This window comes from Rhinopithecus roxellana, chromosome 8 (genome assembly GCF_007565055.1).
Source record: "Rhinopithecus roxellana isolate Shanxi Qingling chromosome 8, ASM756505v1, whole genome shotgun sequence".
In the NCBI taxonomy this organism is placed as follows: domain Eukaryota; kingdom Metazoa; phylum Chordata; class Mammalia; order Primates; family Cercopithecidae; genus Rhinopithecus; species Rhinopithecus roxellana.
The window spans coordinates 30,466,648-30,484,266 of record NC_044556.1 but is presented as its reverse complement, the minus strand read 5'-3'; the positions used below and the strand labels follow the sequence as shown (position 1 = coordinate 30,484,266).

The 17,619-nt window shown below is 36.0% G+C and overlaps 1 protein-coding gene across 1 annotated transcript in view; it reads left to right on the top strand.

Moving 5' to 3' along the window:
• LOC104668606 (calcium-binding mitochondrial carrier protein SCaMC-1-like) overlaps window positions 1-17,619 on the top strand; it is a 55,544-nt gene that overhangs the window by 5,949 nt on the left and 31,976 nt on the right. Inside the window, exons 2-4 of the mRNA XM_030936378.1 lie at window positions 1,528-1,654; window positions 7,429-7,516; window positions 13,161-13,272. Of these exons, the coding sequence (XP_030792238.1) occupies window positions 1,528-1,654; window positions 7,429-7,516; window positions 13,161-13,272 (327 nt within the window). The remainder of the gene's footprint in view (window positions 1-1,527; window positions 1,655-7,428; window positions 7,517-13,160; window positions 13,273-17,619) is intronic.

Sequence of the window (17,619 nt, the reverse complement as noted above, 5' to 3'; positions counted from 1 at the left end):
GTATTATTAAATTCTGGCTAATTATTATACAGATACTCCTCAATTTACAGTGGGGTTATGTCCTGATAAACCCATCATAAGTTAAAAATATCGTAAGTTAAAATGCATTTAATACTCTAAGAAACCCATTGTAAAGTTGAGAAATTGTAAAACTGTTTTAAGTTGGGGATTGTCTATATTGTCTGATGAAGGTGAGCCTGAGGCTTATATTCTGATTTTTTTCTGTAAGAAGTTGCCAGTATTGAGGCATTTTAGCACAAAATTGATATGTTATCCATGATATAATCAGAGGATTGAAAGAAAATTGGAACAGGAATAATTTCCTCACACTGTAATTTAGTATTATTTAACTATTTTCACATATGCACCATATATACTCCACTCACTGGAAAATTCCTGCAGAATTAAATTGAAATCCTTTTTGTGGCATGTAAATCCTTTCATGATCTCTCCCTTGCCTGCCTTATCTTCTACATTTTTCCCTTGCATTTTCTCCTTAGCAAATTGGATAAAGGATTATTATGATGATTAAATGAGTTCATTCAGATAAAACGCTTAGAAGTGCTCAATAAATATTAGCTGTTACTATCATCACTATTATTATTATGTTTTTCTAATTAGCATATATTCTGCCTCTTTGCAAACACTGTCACCTATTCCTGGAACATCCTGTCCCATTTATTTGTATAGCTATTTTTCTCTATAAGTCTCAGCTCAAGCACTCTTCCTCTGTGAAGGCTCTCCTGAATCTCCACAAACCTCACTGTACCTTGAATACATTCCCTTATGTCAGCTAACACTTTGTCTTTGGTTATATGCATGGTTTCTACTGGTCTGTAACTTCCTTCATGGCAGAGACTGTATCTTTTTGTCTTTTAATTCCTAGCACCTCACCTAGTCAGACAGTGGCAGTTGCTTACAGTATTTATTTTTTAAATTCAATTAAAATGTATTAAGGGCTTATATATGCCATACTTTATGCTGGATATTGATGGTCCAAAGATGAAAAAGACATGGTCTAGAGGTAGAAGTTTACTGAAAATTGATATGCATTACAAATATTATTAATTTTTTATTTAAAAAAGCATAAGGCTCCAGTGGGACTTGAACATACACTCTCACGTTATAAGGCTAAGTCTCAGACCATTATGTGAGAGACATACTAGACATACTAGAATTCTACATAATTTTTTTCTCAGTTAACAGATTTTTTAGGTCTCCAATGGCAAAGGCTGTGTATCTGAGTGTCTTATCCCTTTCAGGTACTTGGCATTAATAGTTTATCTCAGGTAAATACTTACTAATAAGATTCATAATTATTTGAAATGGCATTGTGGCTGCTTAATCTACTATTGCACAAATTAAAAATTCACTTAATATACATAGCCTGTAGCTGTGACTGAAAAGCTAGGATAATGGATGCTGATGGAAATCATAATTAGTATGAGTGAAATGTGTACATGTTAACATGGTATAGTGACTTTACTTATGATACATCTGTGCAATGAGTTTCTTCTTTTTTTGTAGATAATTTTTAAGTCTGGAGATACCAACGATGATTTAGGATTGGACTTTGGAGAATTTATGCAGTATCTTCAAGACCATGAGAAGAAAATGAGGCTGGCATTTAATAGTCTGGACAAAAATAATGATGGTATGTGTGTTTTTTAAACTACAGTTAACTTAATGTGAATATAACTGTCAGTCCAAAGGGCACTTTTAATAGCCTTTAATTTACTCTTACTATCAAAGATTTGGTTATTTCTACTAGTTGTTCGGAACTAATTGTTAAATTACTAAGAATAATACATAAACTATATTTATTAGTAGTATAATTTCTATGTGGTTACCATCTTTTTAATAAAATAATTTTTGAGAAGCCTGTGACTTCTAAATTTAAAATTTCTTTGCTTAGTGAGTAGTGTTTTCCATTTTTTTGCAATATATGAGCTAAAAGTATTATGATAATTAAAAAATGACATTTGTTATTTTTGTGATGATTATAAAAATATGTTGGTTGCAGGAAAGTTAGAAAACACAAAAAGGTCCGGAAAGAAAGTAAAGGTTACTTGTAACCCTGCTATCTAGAGACCAATTTTAACATTTTGATACATTTTAATGTTTCCTTCTAGAATTTTTTCTCTGTTTCTTTCTGCCTCCCTTTCTCTTTAAATGAAATTGCAGTCAAACTGTATGTATAGTTTGGTATCTTCCTTTTTTCTTTTAATGCTATATTGTAAGCATTTTCACTTTATTTAATATTCTTCCCTCTGGTCCTTTCAGGCATTATTCTTCCTCTTGGGACTCTCCCGGTTCATCACTATGTTTATATGTGTTAAACATTAGTAGTAGAGAAGATTCTTTTTCTTCTTTTTTTTTTTTTTTTGAGATGGAGTCTCGCTCTGTTGCTCAGGCTAGAGTGCAGTGGCGCGATCTTGGCGCACTGCAAGCTCTGCCTCCTGGGTTTGTGCCATTCTCCTGCCTCAGCCTCCCGAGTAGCTGGGACTACAGGTGCCCACCACCATGCCTGGGTAATTTTTTGTATTTTTAGTAGAGACGGGGTTTCACCCTGGTAGCCAGGATGGGAGAAGATTCATTTTTAATGACCCCTGCCCACTTGCCTAGAAGGATTTCCAGGCCTTATGCCAATAATGGAGGCAAGTGGATGCATGTGGGCTGGTCTACTATCAAATTCACTAGTTAGAAGGATGCAAGGCCCCATGTGAACTGACCTGGTTAACTTCTCTCACTGTATTAGTCCGTTCTCATGCTGCTAATAATGACATACTTGAGAGTGGGTAATTTGTAAAGGAAAGAGGTTTAATGGACTCACAGTTCCACATGGCTGAGGAGGCCTCACAATCATGGCTGAAGGCGAATGAGGGGCCAAGTCACTTCTTACATGGTGGCAGGCAGGAGAGCTTGTGCGGGGAACTCCCATTTATAAAACCATCAGATCTCATGAGACTTATTCACTACCATGAGAACAGTATCGGGGAAACTGCCCTCATGATTCAATTATCACCACCTGGCCCTGCCCCTGACACGTGGGGATTATTACAATTCAAGGTGAGATTTGGGTGGGGACACAAGCCAAACCATGTTAATCACCAGGAAAGCATCTAAACTCCTGTCTGTTCAGCCAAAATGTCCATGGAATGCTGTTGCAAATATGTGAATTTCATCATTAAAATTCTTTTTTTGGATAGAGCTTTTTGGGGATTGAGGAAATGGAGGGAAAGGAACCAACATTTACTGAACTCTCCTACTTGCCATATTTGTTCTACCTATTTTACCTTCTACATCTTATTTTCATCTCACACAATCATCACAGCAGCTACGTTTTATAGTTGAGAACTCTAAAGCTTAGGAAGGCTCAATAATTTTGCTTACATTGGGTATCCCAATGAACCACACCTCTCAGGATTCATGCCCTTTTGTTGCCATGTGCCACACTGACCTGAGCTTGGCCATTTAGCTTACTTTAGCCCTTGGAACATAAGCAAATCTTGATACAAGTACTTGTACATTGGGGCTTGTCTTCTTGAGTGCTGTCTCTTGAACACTGTAAACCACCAGAAAAAAAGCCTAGCTGACATAGGATTCTTTTGGTGCTTCTTCACCAGCTGGAAGCCTTTGTGGCTGTTGGCGCCTTTGCCCAAGTTTTGCTTGTGCCCACTGGGCTTGGTCTGCCCACTTGGGCTGGCAGGCTACATTCAGCTCGTGCTGCTGGCCTGGATCCCTCACCTGCTGGCTCTACAGTCAGCCCATGACTAGGCCAGGCATGCTGCCTTGAATGCCTTCCACCTTGGGCACCAGTGTCTAGATAAGGGGGATGCAATAGCACTTGGCAACTCAGCGATGACAGCAATTGCAGAGCCTCAAGATGTGTTACAGCCTTTTGCTCGGGGAGTCCTGAGCACTGAGCCCCCAGGAAACGTTACAGCTTGTTTGTGTTACAGCTCATTTGTTCCTGCCATCCACCCACTTTGGCAAATGGGGGCCTGTCACAGCTTGTTTGGTCCCACCACCCTGCTCCAGTCACGGCTCCTGGGCTGGCCCAGCCCTGCTGCTGCAGCTTCCCATCACATAGGGTGGCAGCCCATTGCTGGGGAGAAGGGTTACTGTGTTATAGCTCTGACTTGGGGAATTCTGAGGTCTGGACCCCCAGAAGGGTTGTTGCTCTTCATTCCCATAGTCTGGCAAATGGGAGCATGTCACTGCCTGTTGCTCAGAGAGCTGGCCAGGAATGTGTTATAGCCCTTTTTGCTCCTGCTGTTTGGCAGGCTCTGGGTTCTTGTCCTATAACCAAGAAGTATGAGTTTACATGGACACTGGAGAGTCAGCAAGGCAGGGCAGAATTTTATTGAGTGAAAGGAGGAAAGCTCTCAGCAGAGAGGGGACTTGAGGGTGGGTGGCCCTCTGTGTGGGAGTGGGCCTGAAAGTGGGTAGTACAATGTGTGACTGAGTCTGGGGTTTTTAATGAGCTCCGAATGGGGGAGTGCATGCTGATTGGTCCATGGGCAGGGCTGGAAAAAGCACCATTTCATTGGCTACAAGGCATTGAGGAAGTTCTGGCATTAGTCGTGGACTCTGGTAGCTCACTTTTCAGACTTTGGGCTGTCTTTGGTTTGATGGTTGGGTTTCAGCGGGGACTTGCTCGTTTCTGCCTGGAAATTCGTCTGCCTCCTGCTGCTATCATAGGTACCCAGGGGGAGAGATCACATGGAGACAGCTACCCAGTTAGTCCTTAACTGTTCTATATTCTCATCTGAGGTGACAGACATGTGATTGAAGTAATCTTGGCCAGCTGCAGTTGAACCAATAGTTGATTAAATTTACATGAATGACCAAGACAAGATCAGAAAAAGAACCAATCAACTGAACCAACAAGTTTAACCAAACTCAGATTGCATATTCATAACTAAGTATGGTCTTTGTAAGCCACTAAATTTTGGGGTGGTTTGAACTTAGCAAGAGATCACTGGTACGGGAATGGAATATTTTACATTTCTCCCTGGAATTACATTGTTAGAATGGTTGCAGTCCTCCCCTCCATCTCTCTAAATACTCTTATCCCATTCAATTCATTTCAGTTCCACCTTCTCAGTGAAAGCTTACTGCATATAATTAAAGACAACACTGAATGTCCCTTTAAGCCCGTAGACCTTGATTATGTTCTGGATTGGATTACCTATTTTTTTTTTCTACATATTTGCCTGAATTCTAGGTTCTTTTAAGTAAAGATTACTTCATATATTTTAGTCAATTAAGCAAACAGTATTCAACCATTATATATGAGCTAGTGCACTAGGAACTGTGTTAACGAAAGTCTTCAGAATCACAGTTTTGGGTGGAGTAATAAAAGACATATATAGCTATACACAAAGTAGACTATGATCATTGCTATAAAAGTGATACAAGAAGAACTTAATTGTGTCCAGGCACAATTAAGATTTGTACTGGGTTAATATATAAACAGAAATGAAAAGAAACGATTTCTTGAGCGGAGACAATAGCGTGAACAAAGGCATAGTTGGGAAATTACCAGAGAAGGTCAGAGCTGATTAAATGACATTTCCAGTTTGGCCCTGCCTTACTATTTTTTGGAACATTTCATTGATATATAACATATACTGCAAAATACATAAATTATAAATGTAAGCTCCATGAATTTTCACAAGGCAAACTTGCAGCATGAAAATAGCATCTAGACTAAGAAGTAGATTATTACAAGCATCTCAGAAACATTCCTTTTTTACCCACTCCAAATCACTACTCCTCCTCTGCAGGTACCTACTGTCCTGATTTCTGATACCATATGTAAGTTTTCAATACATCTTAGTTAAATAAATATGTGTACCTTGCTCATACTGTACCTATTATTAAAATGCTTTTTGTTTCTTTGGTGGTCTCTTGTTTATCTTTTATAGGACCTCATTTGTGACTCTTATTTACTCCTTAATTTACCCTTCCATTGCCTTTTATTCCTGGCTCTTCTATTAACAAACATTTAGCAGTAATTATTTTTAAAGTAATTGGTGCATCTATACAAATTGGTAAACTCCTTTGGGGTGTTTATTAATTTTTGGATTCCTTCACATTTAGCATAGTGATTTGCATAGTAGGTTTTCAAATTTTAAAAATTATTAAATTGAATTGAAGAGTATAGTATTTGAAGATTATAATGGTATATAAGGCAGAGGATCCTGCCTCCCCTATTGAAGAAACTTTGATTTCTAGGTTGAGTAATAGACCAGTAAACTACATTCTATGGAGCTTGAAATACTGGAGGCCCTTGAGTCATTGCAAAGAGTCTGAGATTCTACAGATGATTAATGGGCTTTGTCTATTGACCAAATAAGTAACATCTCACACATATATGTGTGTATAAAGGTATGCATAGGCAGCTGTAGTTCATAAATACAAATAACGTGTGACTAAATTTATAGTAACTTTTTGACATTATGTATTTTTCAACTAGGAGACACTAAAGGTAATTTATTTTTACATTAAAACATTGTCCTTATATTTAAAAATATTGGATATCCTCAACTGCTTGCTTTATGCAAGAGAGGAATCAAAGTTTCTTTGGACTTGGAGAGTGATAGGATTAGATCTGTGTTTTAGAATTTGAGGAGAATATGCAATACTTAATTTTCCCTTCACAACCTCCAACATTGTGAGTGAAATGCATAGTAAGCTTATATTAAATATATTCATTGATTTGAGTTATTTAACATAGTATATGATGTGGTAAAACATATACTATGATTTAATATATAAATCATATAGATTTGATTTATATATTATCATAATATATCATAACATATCATATATCATAATATATACATCATATTATGTGTTAAATCATGAGTTTGGTGTTGTATTTTAAGTCAATTGTTTCTTTGAAAGCTTACCTTATAAAACATTGACTGGCCTTATTTTCAGGCCCATGGATCAAATCTTCAGAATTGACTTTTTCAGTTCTTTCCAAGTCAAGAATATCTTATAGACCTACAATTCCATTGGAAATGCCTGGGGCCAAATGTGGTTTGAAATTTAAAATTTGGATTTTAGAAAAGTAATGCAGTACATATATGATATGGGGACTATGGGGCACCACCATGTAGTTATAAGTATGAATGCTTCTGCAGTGAAACGTGAATATTCACACTACATTAGATAAGTAATTGACTAAAATTAACCTAATATCCGTTTAAGGTAGATTTTGCCACCAAATGAACTTTGGTACCAATTTTCCAAAACGTTTGTTAGACTTTGACCTGTGGATATGGGATTATAGGTCAAAACATATGGGCCTTATAGGTCGAAAACATATGGGCCTTTAAAGCCCTTGACATTGTAAGTATATTTGCCTTATTGTCTTTTCAGATACTTTAACTTGACATTTTTTCTTTTTTCAAGGAGTAATAGATGCTTCAGAAATAATTGCTGCTTTGAAATCTCTGGGTATGCATATTTCTGAAGTCCAGGCAAAAACAATTCTGAGCAGGTCAGTCCTTGTCTTTATTTTTAATAACTTTTTCTTGTGTTTTATACTTGATGTTAGGAACTAATTGCTATAAATGCAGGCATTTCACCCCTTCTTCTATAACTTGGTAAACAAACCCGCTTGTGTGTTTGCTCAATTCTATCTTACTTGAAATCTATCCCTTTCAGAGCAGCCTGCAATGTCATTCCCTAGGTTGACCATTTAAGCCGCAGAAACCAAATGAAATTACACATACTACCAGTGTAATGATTTTTCAAACTGTTCTTAACAGGGGCTTCTGTGTATTTGTGGGAGGAGGGAAGGAGAGACAGATCAGAATGAGTTTCTGGCTTCCAACTATTGCTTGAACCAAACAGTTCTGTCTTCATTTGTTTTATGTCTTAAACTTTCAGGAAGATTTCTTTTGAAGAAGGGATTCCATGGTTGAAACCATTAAGCTCTTATATAAAGGGACAGAGACAATTTATCCTAAGGAGAAATTTTAAAAGAGCATGAGGGAGGGGGAAGTAGAGGAAGGTGGAGTTGAAAAGAAAACCTTATGTTTTCTGGACGCTTTTACTCATGCTTAATCTGCCATTGTCTCTTGTACCTGCAAAGCACAAAAGCTTGAAAGTAGTATACTGGTTCTCAAACTTCCTTGGGCTTGAGAGTAAGAACTGTGAAGTGAGCACTTTGGTTAACTGTAGGATCCTCTGGAGGTGGTATATGGGTTTTCAAACCTTCTTTCAGCTAGCTCATCCCTGAAGTTACAACAGTTTGGATTTGCCCATAATGCTGCCAAGTGTCCAGTGCTTCATATGCCCTCTGCATAGAATAGATTCTGACTGGGTTAGAATGACATGTTTAATGATATCTGTGACTTTAAACAGCCTCAAGCTGTGATATTCTAGTTTTTAACAAGGATGCAAGATGTGTTTATACCTTGAGAAGAACCAGATAAATTGTGGTGTGGGAAGTGAAGGAGACAGAAGCTGAATTGCCATGTAAGATTCTACTCGAAGGATAATACTGTGAATTCTGGTGGTTTTATTTCTGTCTTTCCAACCCTTAGACCTTTGATTAATGAGTTTTTCTATTCTTGCTGGAATGCTGTTGGTAGTGATGGGCATTCTCTTTCCTGATCTTAAAGGGAAAACTTCTAATATTTTACCATTAAAAGTGGTTTATCATCTTCATCATATTAAGAAAGTTCTCTTCTATTTTGTCAAGAGACTTTTAAAAATTATAAATGGGTTTAGATTTGTGAGGTGATCGTATATATCTTTCTTTAATCTGTTAATGTGGTGAATTAACTTACAGATTTTTCTCTTTGTTGATTCATCCTTATATTCTTAGGATAAACACAACTTAAAAATATTGTGGTGGATTCGATTTGCTAAAATTTCATTCATAGCTTTTACATTTATGTTTATGGCTGAAATTGTCTTGTTCTTTTCTTTCTCTACTGTCCTAATCTGATTTTGTTTCTTAGATTACAATGACCTCATGGAGCGAGTTGTGGAGTAGTCTCTCTTTTTATAGTCTCTGTAAGAGATTGAATGTAATTGGATTGATTGTAATACGATTTACAGTATTTATAGGGTTTTCTTTTTCCTTTCTTTTCTATAAATTTTTCTCATCTTTTTTCTTATTTTTTTTAGTGGTTTGGATTTATATACTTTGTTTCTTGTTAGTAGTTAGGCTTGAAATTTTACTATACAAGTTTAATTTAAAGGCTGAAGTTAAACAAAATCTTTATACCCTCTTCAAACAATAGAGTTTAGAACACTTTTAGCTCCAGTTACCCCTCTCCTAATTTATATGCTGTTTTATTCTCTTTTTAAACTGAACAAATAGGTATTGTAATTGTTATTTTATAGAGAAAATTTGATTGATGTTTTTATATTTAGCATCTTATTTACTCACGATTCTTCCTTGCATCCCACACTACTCATCCAGGATAATTTTTCTTCATGAACTGCATCCTTTGGAAATTCTTTTAGTAGAAATATATTGGTACTTAACTCTTAGTTGTCGAGCATCTGAAAGCATGTGTATTTCACTTTTGTTCTGGAAAGAGAGTTTTGCTAGATACACAGTTTTAGTTTGACAATTATTTTTACTCAGAACTTTGAGATATTATTCTACTGATTTCAGATTGCACTATTAGATGGAAGATGGGGCTAGTCTTTATATTGATCCTTGGTAAGGGATTTGTCTCTTCTCTCTGTGTTCTCTTATGATCTTCTTTTTGTCTTTTGGGTTCTGTAGCTTTTTATCTAGTGAATAGGCCTGTCTTGCTTTCTTTTTATTAATTTTACTTCCTCAGTGTTAATGTTGTACTTCTTGAAACTATGTGTTTATGTCTTATGACAGTTTAAAACAATTCTCAATCTTTATATTTCAAATACAGTTTCCTCTTCATTTTCTTTGTCTTTTTTTCATCTTTTCTACTTTCTTCTTTTTCTGTGCAGCATTCTGGGTAAGTCCTTCAAATATATCTTCAATTCCCCTCTTCATCTATCTCTTTTCTTCACTTAACTGTTCTACTGAGTTTATTAACAATTTTTTATAGAAGTTTTTGTCATTTGGTTCTTTTTCAGATATGTTTGATAATTTCTTATAGTTTATAATTTCTTGATTGTTTTATGATTCTATCTTTTATGTCTTAACATGAAATATATCCTGTTAATCTGTATCTTATATCTGACAGAATATTTTGGCTGTTGCTGTGGACAAAATCTAATTACATACTGTTACAAGAGGTATATTTTTAAGTAAATGGAAGTGTTAGAAGAAAAGGATGGAGAAAGCAAAACATTACAAAAATAAACAGGGGCATTTTATAATGATTAGGGATTTTATTTACCCAGAAGATAGAATTCTAAATTTGTATAAGTTTAATAATATAGCCCAAATTTATAAATCAAGAATTAATAAACGTACAAGGAAGAATAGATAAGTAGTCAATGATTATAGTAAGAGATTTAACTCAGATTTCTCAGCATTTAATAGAACAAGTGGATGGAAAATGCCATTAAAGATTAAATATAGCAATACCATCACAAACCGTTACCTAGAAAACATTCATAGAATATTGCACTCGAAAACTGAAGAATATGTTTCTCTTAAAGCACACGTAGGACATTGATAAGAATTGGCCATACATTGGGTCATAAAGGAAATGTGAAATATTTTAATAAAGAACTGGAATCATACAGAATATGTTTTCTATTCATAAGTAATTAAACTAGAAATAAGCTTTCTGAAAATAAAAAATAAGATTTTTTTAAAAAAGAAGTAACAGATAGGACAAGTTTGATAGAAACTTGGGAGTTTTGTCAATCTATGGATTTTTTTCATTGATATGACAAATGGTGTTTTATAAGCCATTACTCACAAAATTATATGTTGCTATACTGTTTTTGGAAAATTTGAAATACACTGCTGAATCGTACTCTAATTAATTATGAACTACTGATAGCAATGATTTATTCAAAATTTATTTATAGAACTTCTATAAATATCAGTCATAGCTGTAGCTACAAAAGATGCAGTTGTGAACAAGCCAAAGTCCCCACTTGAGGGTTTCAGGCTAGTAGATAAATCCAGATGATTATAATGTAGTGTCATAAGGCAAAGCAGATTGAAGCGGTACACATTGCCCACAGGTGAATTTTGTAGGGAATGCTTAGTTTACCTGAAAATGTCTTTATATAACCTTCATTTTTGAAGATTATTTTTATTGCAGTTGCATTCTAGGTTGACAGTTTTTTTTTTTTCAGCACTTTGAAGTTATCACTAAAGATGTCTACTATTGGCCAGGCGCAGTGGCTCATGCCTGTAATCCCAGCACTTTGGGAAGCCGAGGCAGGTGGATCACCTGAGGTCAGGAGTTCGAAACCAGCCTGGCCAACATGGTGAAACCCTGTCTCTACTAAAAACACAAAAATTAGCTGGGTGTGATGGCAGGCGCCTGTAATCTCAGCTACTCAGGAGGCTGAGGCAGGATAATTACTTGAACCTGTGAGGCGGAGGTTACAGTGAGCCTAGATCGTGCCACTGCACTCCAGCTTGTGCTTGGCGACAAGAGCCAAACTCCATCTCAAAAATCAAACAACAACAACAACAAAAAAGATGTCTGCTATCAAGAGCTGACTCTGATGTCAGTGGTTGCTTTTTTTAGTTCCCCCTGTATGTAATGTTTCTTGCCCTCACTTCCGTCTTTGCTTTCTTTTTTGAACTCCAGTATTGCTCAGCTACTGAATTTCTACAAACTCACAGTCCTTCAGTAGCTATTTTTGTCAGGCCGATGGAGTCAAGTGTAGCTTAGTATTCGGCCAAAGTTTCAAGGTTACCTGTATAGTTTCTGGAACACCGTCCAAAATTTGACCTGAAAATTCCTGCCCTCTCAGCAGCCCTGAGCTCCAGTCTTTGTTTATTCTACCCACCTGTTCTTTATTTAGGCTCCTGCTTATCTATGCTACTATTTGAAGTGTCCCAGGTCAAAAATGAGAATCAATGGAGAGCTCAACTTCTCGGTTTCCTTCTGTCAAGTATCACAACCCTGTCCTGTTCAATGCCTGAAAACAGTTGTTTCATATATTGTGTCCAGTTTCAGATTGGTTTACAGTGGCAATCTAAGTTCTATAGCCACTGTTTTGTCTTGGCTAGAACTGGAAATTGTACTAATCTTTTTGTTGGCAGAATGGAATTTGTTTTTTAGAATTTGTATTTACAATAATGCTACCTAAAAAGCATTTCACTAATTCCACCTTTTAGTCAGACAATGAAACAACTTAAAAAAATTGAGATGCTTAAAAATTGAGTAAATCCTAAATTTTCCATGGTAAAAAGTGAGTTTTTAAATTAATAAAAGGTTGTTTTAAAGTTGATTAAAAAGCTATAAATAGGGAGAAAAGGATCAGAAGTAAAAATAATACTTGAAGAGCCAAAAGATATAAAATTACCCTTCAATCAGTTTTATTCACTTTTCATCCATTTATTCATTGATTCAACAGATATTTATTGAAGGCTAAGTATTGAAGATACACAGAAGACTTGGTCTTTCCCTTCAAAATATCATAGGAAAATATGGGAGAAATACATTCAAGTAAATAATTAAAAAGCAATGTGGAATAAAATCCACTAGAGGGGCATTCTGCCAATTACCTGATCAGCACTCCTTGAAACTATCAAGGCTATCAAAAACAAGGAAAGAGAAACTATCATAGCCAAGAGAGCCTAAGGAGACGTGATGACTAAATAGAATGTGCCATTTCAGCTGGGATCCTGAAACAAAGAGAGAACATTAGTTAAAAACTAAGAGACTCTGAATAAAGCATGGACTTTAGTGAATAATAATGTAGCAATATTGGTTCATTAATTATAACAAATGTGCCATAATAATGTGAAATGTTACCAATAGGGGAAACTGAGTGTGGGGATATATGGGACTCTCTGTATTATCACCTCAATTTTTCTGAAAATCTAAAATTGCTTAAAAATTAAAATCCATTTAAATAACAATATGAAAATACAGTAATTTGATGAAGTCCAAAGGAGTGGCTCCAACAATAAATATTTAAGAAGTATTTATTTTTATAGTGGTGCTAACTTTGATATAAATGTTGCAAGCACTATTTTCTCTTTTTAAAAATTTCAGCATGGATACTGATGGGTCAATGACAGTAGACTGGGATGAATGGAAGTACTACTTTTTACTGCATCCTGCAAAAAATGTCACTGAAATTATTCATTTCTGGAAGCGTTCTACTGTAAGATTACTTTGTATTTTACTTTGTTTTTATTTTGTTCTCAATGTCATAGCTGCTATGATAATATAATCCCTACAATCCTTGCAGCCTCAGGGGCTAAACTTACAATATTTCCCCCCAATAATGTTCTGCTAATTTAACAAGGGGTATTAGTATTACGTGTATAAACATAGCAACCAGTTTCTTTGTTTGCCAAAATCTAGAACTTAACATCATAATCTACCTGTTGAAAGTGCCTACTTTGTGTTAAGAATTAATTTCCATGACATAGTATTTAGAATGTCCTAGAAAAGTGAAAAATAATATATTTTTCTTTTTTCACAGATATGCTGTATCTGATTGGGTCTTCTGTCTTAGAAAACGTAAAGTCAAATATTAGGATTTGAAAATTTTAGAACCAGAAAGGGTCAAATATTTAATAATCTACCTGCTCATGTTATATAAGCACTTGACTTGGAGTTTTAACAAGGAGATCTTGTAATTGAAGACTTTGTTTCCTTTTGCAGATCTCAGGTGTGGGGGTTAAGTTAATTATTTTTTCATGGCTTACTATTCTCATTCACCCTCCTGAGTTTTTGCCTCCTCTCCACAGAGAACATAGGGGAAGCAAAGAGTACAGGCTCTGGCAGATGAATTCCACATCTGCCACCCACTTGCTATATCAACCTCTCTGTGCATCATTTTCCTCAGTTATATAGTAGAGATAAAAATGATAAACGTTTTGAGAATTAAATTAGGACATTAGTTAGTATATTTAAAACAGGGCTGAGCATGTAAGTGTTCAATACATGTTAGTTGTTATGATAGGCACTTATTCTATCTAATATGTTTCATTTGTGTTCTTGGATATTTATATATTTACATATTCTTAGGACGCATGTAGTATTGTTTCACGCATGTGTTTTTGATTTGTATAGCTAGTGTTGTGTTAGAGGCCACATCTGATTTCTTACTTTATCATTTGTCCTTGACGTTATATGCTCATCTAATTTATTGCTTCTAACATACTCATAGCATGAACTTATTTCTTCTTTCTTGTCTATTCCCCAAGAAATGGACATCTATTTTTTCTCCAACTTCACCCATAAAAAAATGCTTTCCTTTTATGTACTTTAGAGAATTTCACACAGTTTTGTAAGTCATAGGGAATACATTTTACAACTGCTAAGGTATCCAGTTTCAATTTTGTTTTAATTTCATGAAATATTGCCATATTTTTTTTCCAGAATGGCTAGCTGTAGCAATTCACACTCTTGCCAGAATGTATGAAGGTTCCCATTTCTTTATGTGTTGTTTATTACTTGGTATTATTCAGTTTTATAGTATTTGCTGTTCTGTTGGGCATAAAGTTGAATTTCATTGTTTTAACATGCATCTCCTTGATTCCTGGTACATCTGAACATCTCTTCATAGGAAGATGATATTCACATGTTCTTTTCTATGAATTGTCTGTTTATATGCTTTATCTAGTTTTTTATGGATTTTCTATCATGTCCCTAACGTTTCATAAGAGTTACATATTTATCCTAGATAGTAATCTTTGGTGTACTCAGACTTGCACATATTTTTTCTAGTATGCCATTTGTCTGTTGTTTCTTTGTTTTGTCCATGATATTCCTGGTTGAACAGAAATCTTTAATTTTTGGTCGGTAAATCTACAAAATATGTAATGGTTTACAATTTTGGTATCTTATTTAAGAAGTACTTTCATACCTCTTGGTTACAAAGATGTTCTATATCTTCTGTTAATTCTATGGTTTCTGCTTTTACATTTAGGCCTTTAATGCATCTGTTATTTCACATTTCTATACGATTAAAAGCAGGGCTCTGATTTTGTTGTTTTTATATGTAGAGGGAATTTTCTCACACATCAAGCTTCCATAAATACTTGGATATTTTCTTGAACTCTCTTTTCTGTTCCATTATTTTGTTTTTTATGCCAGTATTGAACTGTCTTTATGACTATGGTTGTGTAGTATAATACTGACCTGGTAAATACTTCCTCTTTGTCTTCCTTCACTCATTGATTTTTCTTATCTTAAAATAATTATTCATTTTATTTATTTTTTTCTTTTATTTATTTATTTATTTATTTATTTATTTATTTATTATACTTAAATTTCTGGGATATATGTGCAGAATGTGCAGGTTTGTTACATAGGTATACATGTGCCATGGTGGTTTGCTGCACCCATCAACCCATTACCTGGGTTTTAAGCCCTGCATGCATTAGGTATTGGCCCTAATGCTCTCCCTCCATTTACCCCTCACCCCCTGACAGGCCCTGGTGTGTGATGTTTCCCTCCCTGTGTCCATGTGTTCTCATTGTTCAACTTCCACTTATGAGTAAGAACATGTGGCGATTGGTTTTCTGTTCCTGTGTTAGTTTGCTGAGAATGATGGGTTCCAGCTCCATCTATGTTCCTGCAAAGGACATGAACTCATTACTTTTTATGGCTGCATAGTATTCCATGGTGTATATGTGCCACATTTACTTTATCCAGTGTATAATTGATGGGCATTTGGGTTGGTTCCAAGTCTTTGCTATTGTGAATAGTGCTGCAATAAACATATGTGTGCGTGGATATATACCCAGTAATGAGATTGATGTGTCAAATGGTATTTCTGGTTCTAGATCCTTGAGGAATCTCCACACTGTCTTCTGCAATGGTTGAACTAATTTACACTCCCACCCACAGTGTAAAAGTGTTCCTGTTTCTCCACATCCTCTCCAGCATGTTGTTTTTCAACTTTTTAATGATCGCCATTCTAACTGGCGTGAGATGCTATCTCATTGTGGTTTTGATTTGCATTTCTCTAATGATCAGTGAGGATGAACTTGTTTTCATATAGGCTTGGGGTTTCCACCTTCTGAAGCCACAGCCTGAACTGTATAATGGCGCATTTCAATCATAGCTGGAGCAGCTGGGACACAGGGTACTAGGCTGCACACAGCATGGGGACCCTGGGTCTGGCCCAGGAAGCCACTTTTTCCTTCTGGGCCTCCAGGCCTGTGATGGGAGGGGCTGCCGTGAATGTCTCTGCCATGGCCTGCAGACATTTTTCCCATGGTCTTAGGGATTAACATTAGGCTCCTTGCTACTTATGCAAATTTCTGCACCTGGCTTGAATTTCTCCCCGGAAAATGGGTTTTCTTTTCTGTCACATAGTCAGGCTGCAAATTTTTCAAACTTTTATGTGCTGCTTCCCTTATAAAACTGAATGCCTTTAGTAGCACCCAAGTCACCTCTTGAATGCTTTGCTGCTTAGAAATTTCTTTCACCAGATACCCTAAATCATCTTGCTCAAGTTCAAAGTTCCAGAAATCTCTAGAGCAGGGCCAAAATGCCTCCAGTCTCTTTGCTAATACATAACAAGAGTCATCTTTACTCCAGTTCTCAACAAGTTCTTCATCTCCATCTGAGATCACCTCAGCCTGGACTTTATTGTCCATATCACTGTCAGCATTTTGGGCAAAGCCATTCAGCAAGTCTATAGGAAGTTCCCAGCTTTCCCACATTTTCTTGTCTTCTTCTGAGCCCTCCAAACTGTTCCAATCTCTGCCTGTTACCCAGTTCCAAAGTTGCTTCCACATTTTTGGGTATCTTCAGCAATGCCTCACTCTACTGCTACCAATTTACTGTATTAGTGCTTTTTCACACTGCTGATAAAGAAATACCTGAGACTGGGAAGAAAAAGAGGTTTAATGGATTTACAGTTCCGCATGGCTGGAGAGGCCTCAGAATCATTGTGGGACGTGAAAGGCACTTCTTAAATGGCAGTGGCAAGAGAAAATGAAGAAGCAAAAGTGGAAACCCCTGATAAACCCATCAGATCTTGTGAGACTTATTCAATATCACAAGAATAGCATGGGAAAAACTAGCCCCCATGATTCAACTACCTCCCCTTGGGTCCCTCCCAGAACACATGGGAATTCCGGGAGATACAATTCAAGTTGACATTTGGGTAGGGACACTGCCAAACCATATCACTGATATTGAACATTTTTTTCATATGCTTGTTGGCTGCATGTATGTCTTCTGAAAAGTGCCTGTTCTTGTCCTTTGTCCACTTTTTAATGAGGTTAAAAGGTTTTTTTTCTTGTAAATTTGTTTAAGTTCCTCATAGATGCTGGATATTAGACCTTTGTCAGATGTGTAGTTTGCAAATACTTTTCCCATTCTGTAGGTTGTCTGTTTACTTGATAGTTTCTTTTGCTGTGCCGAAGCTCTTTAGTTTAATTAGATCCCATTTGTCAATGTTTGCTTTTGTTGCAATTGCTTTTGGTGTATTTGTCATGAAATCTTTGCCCGTTCCTATGTCCAGAATGGTATTTCTTAGGTTATC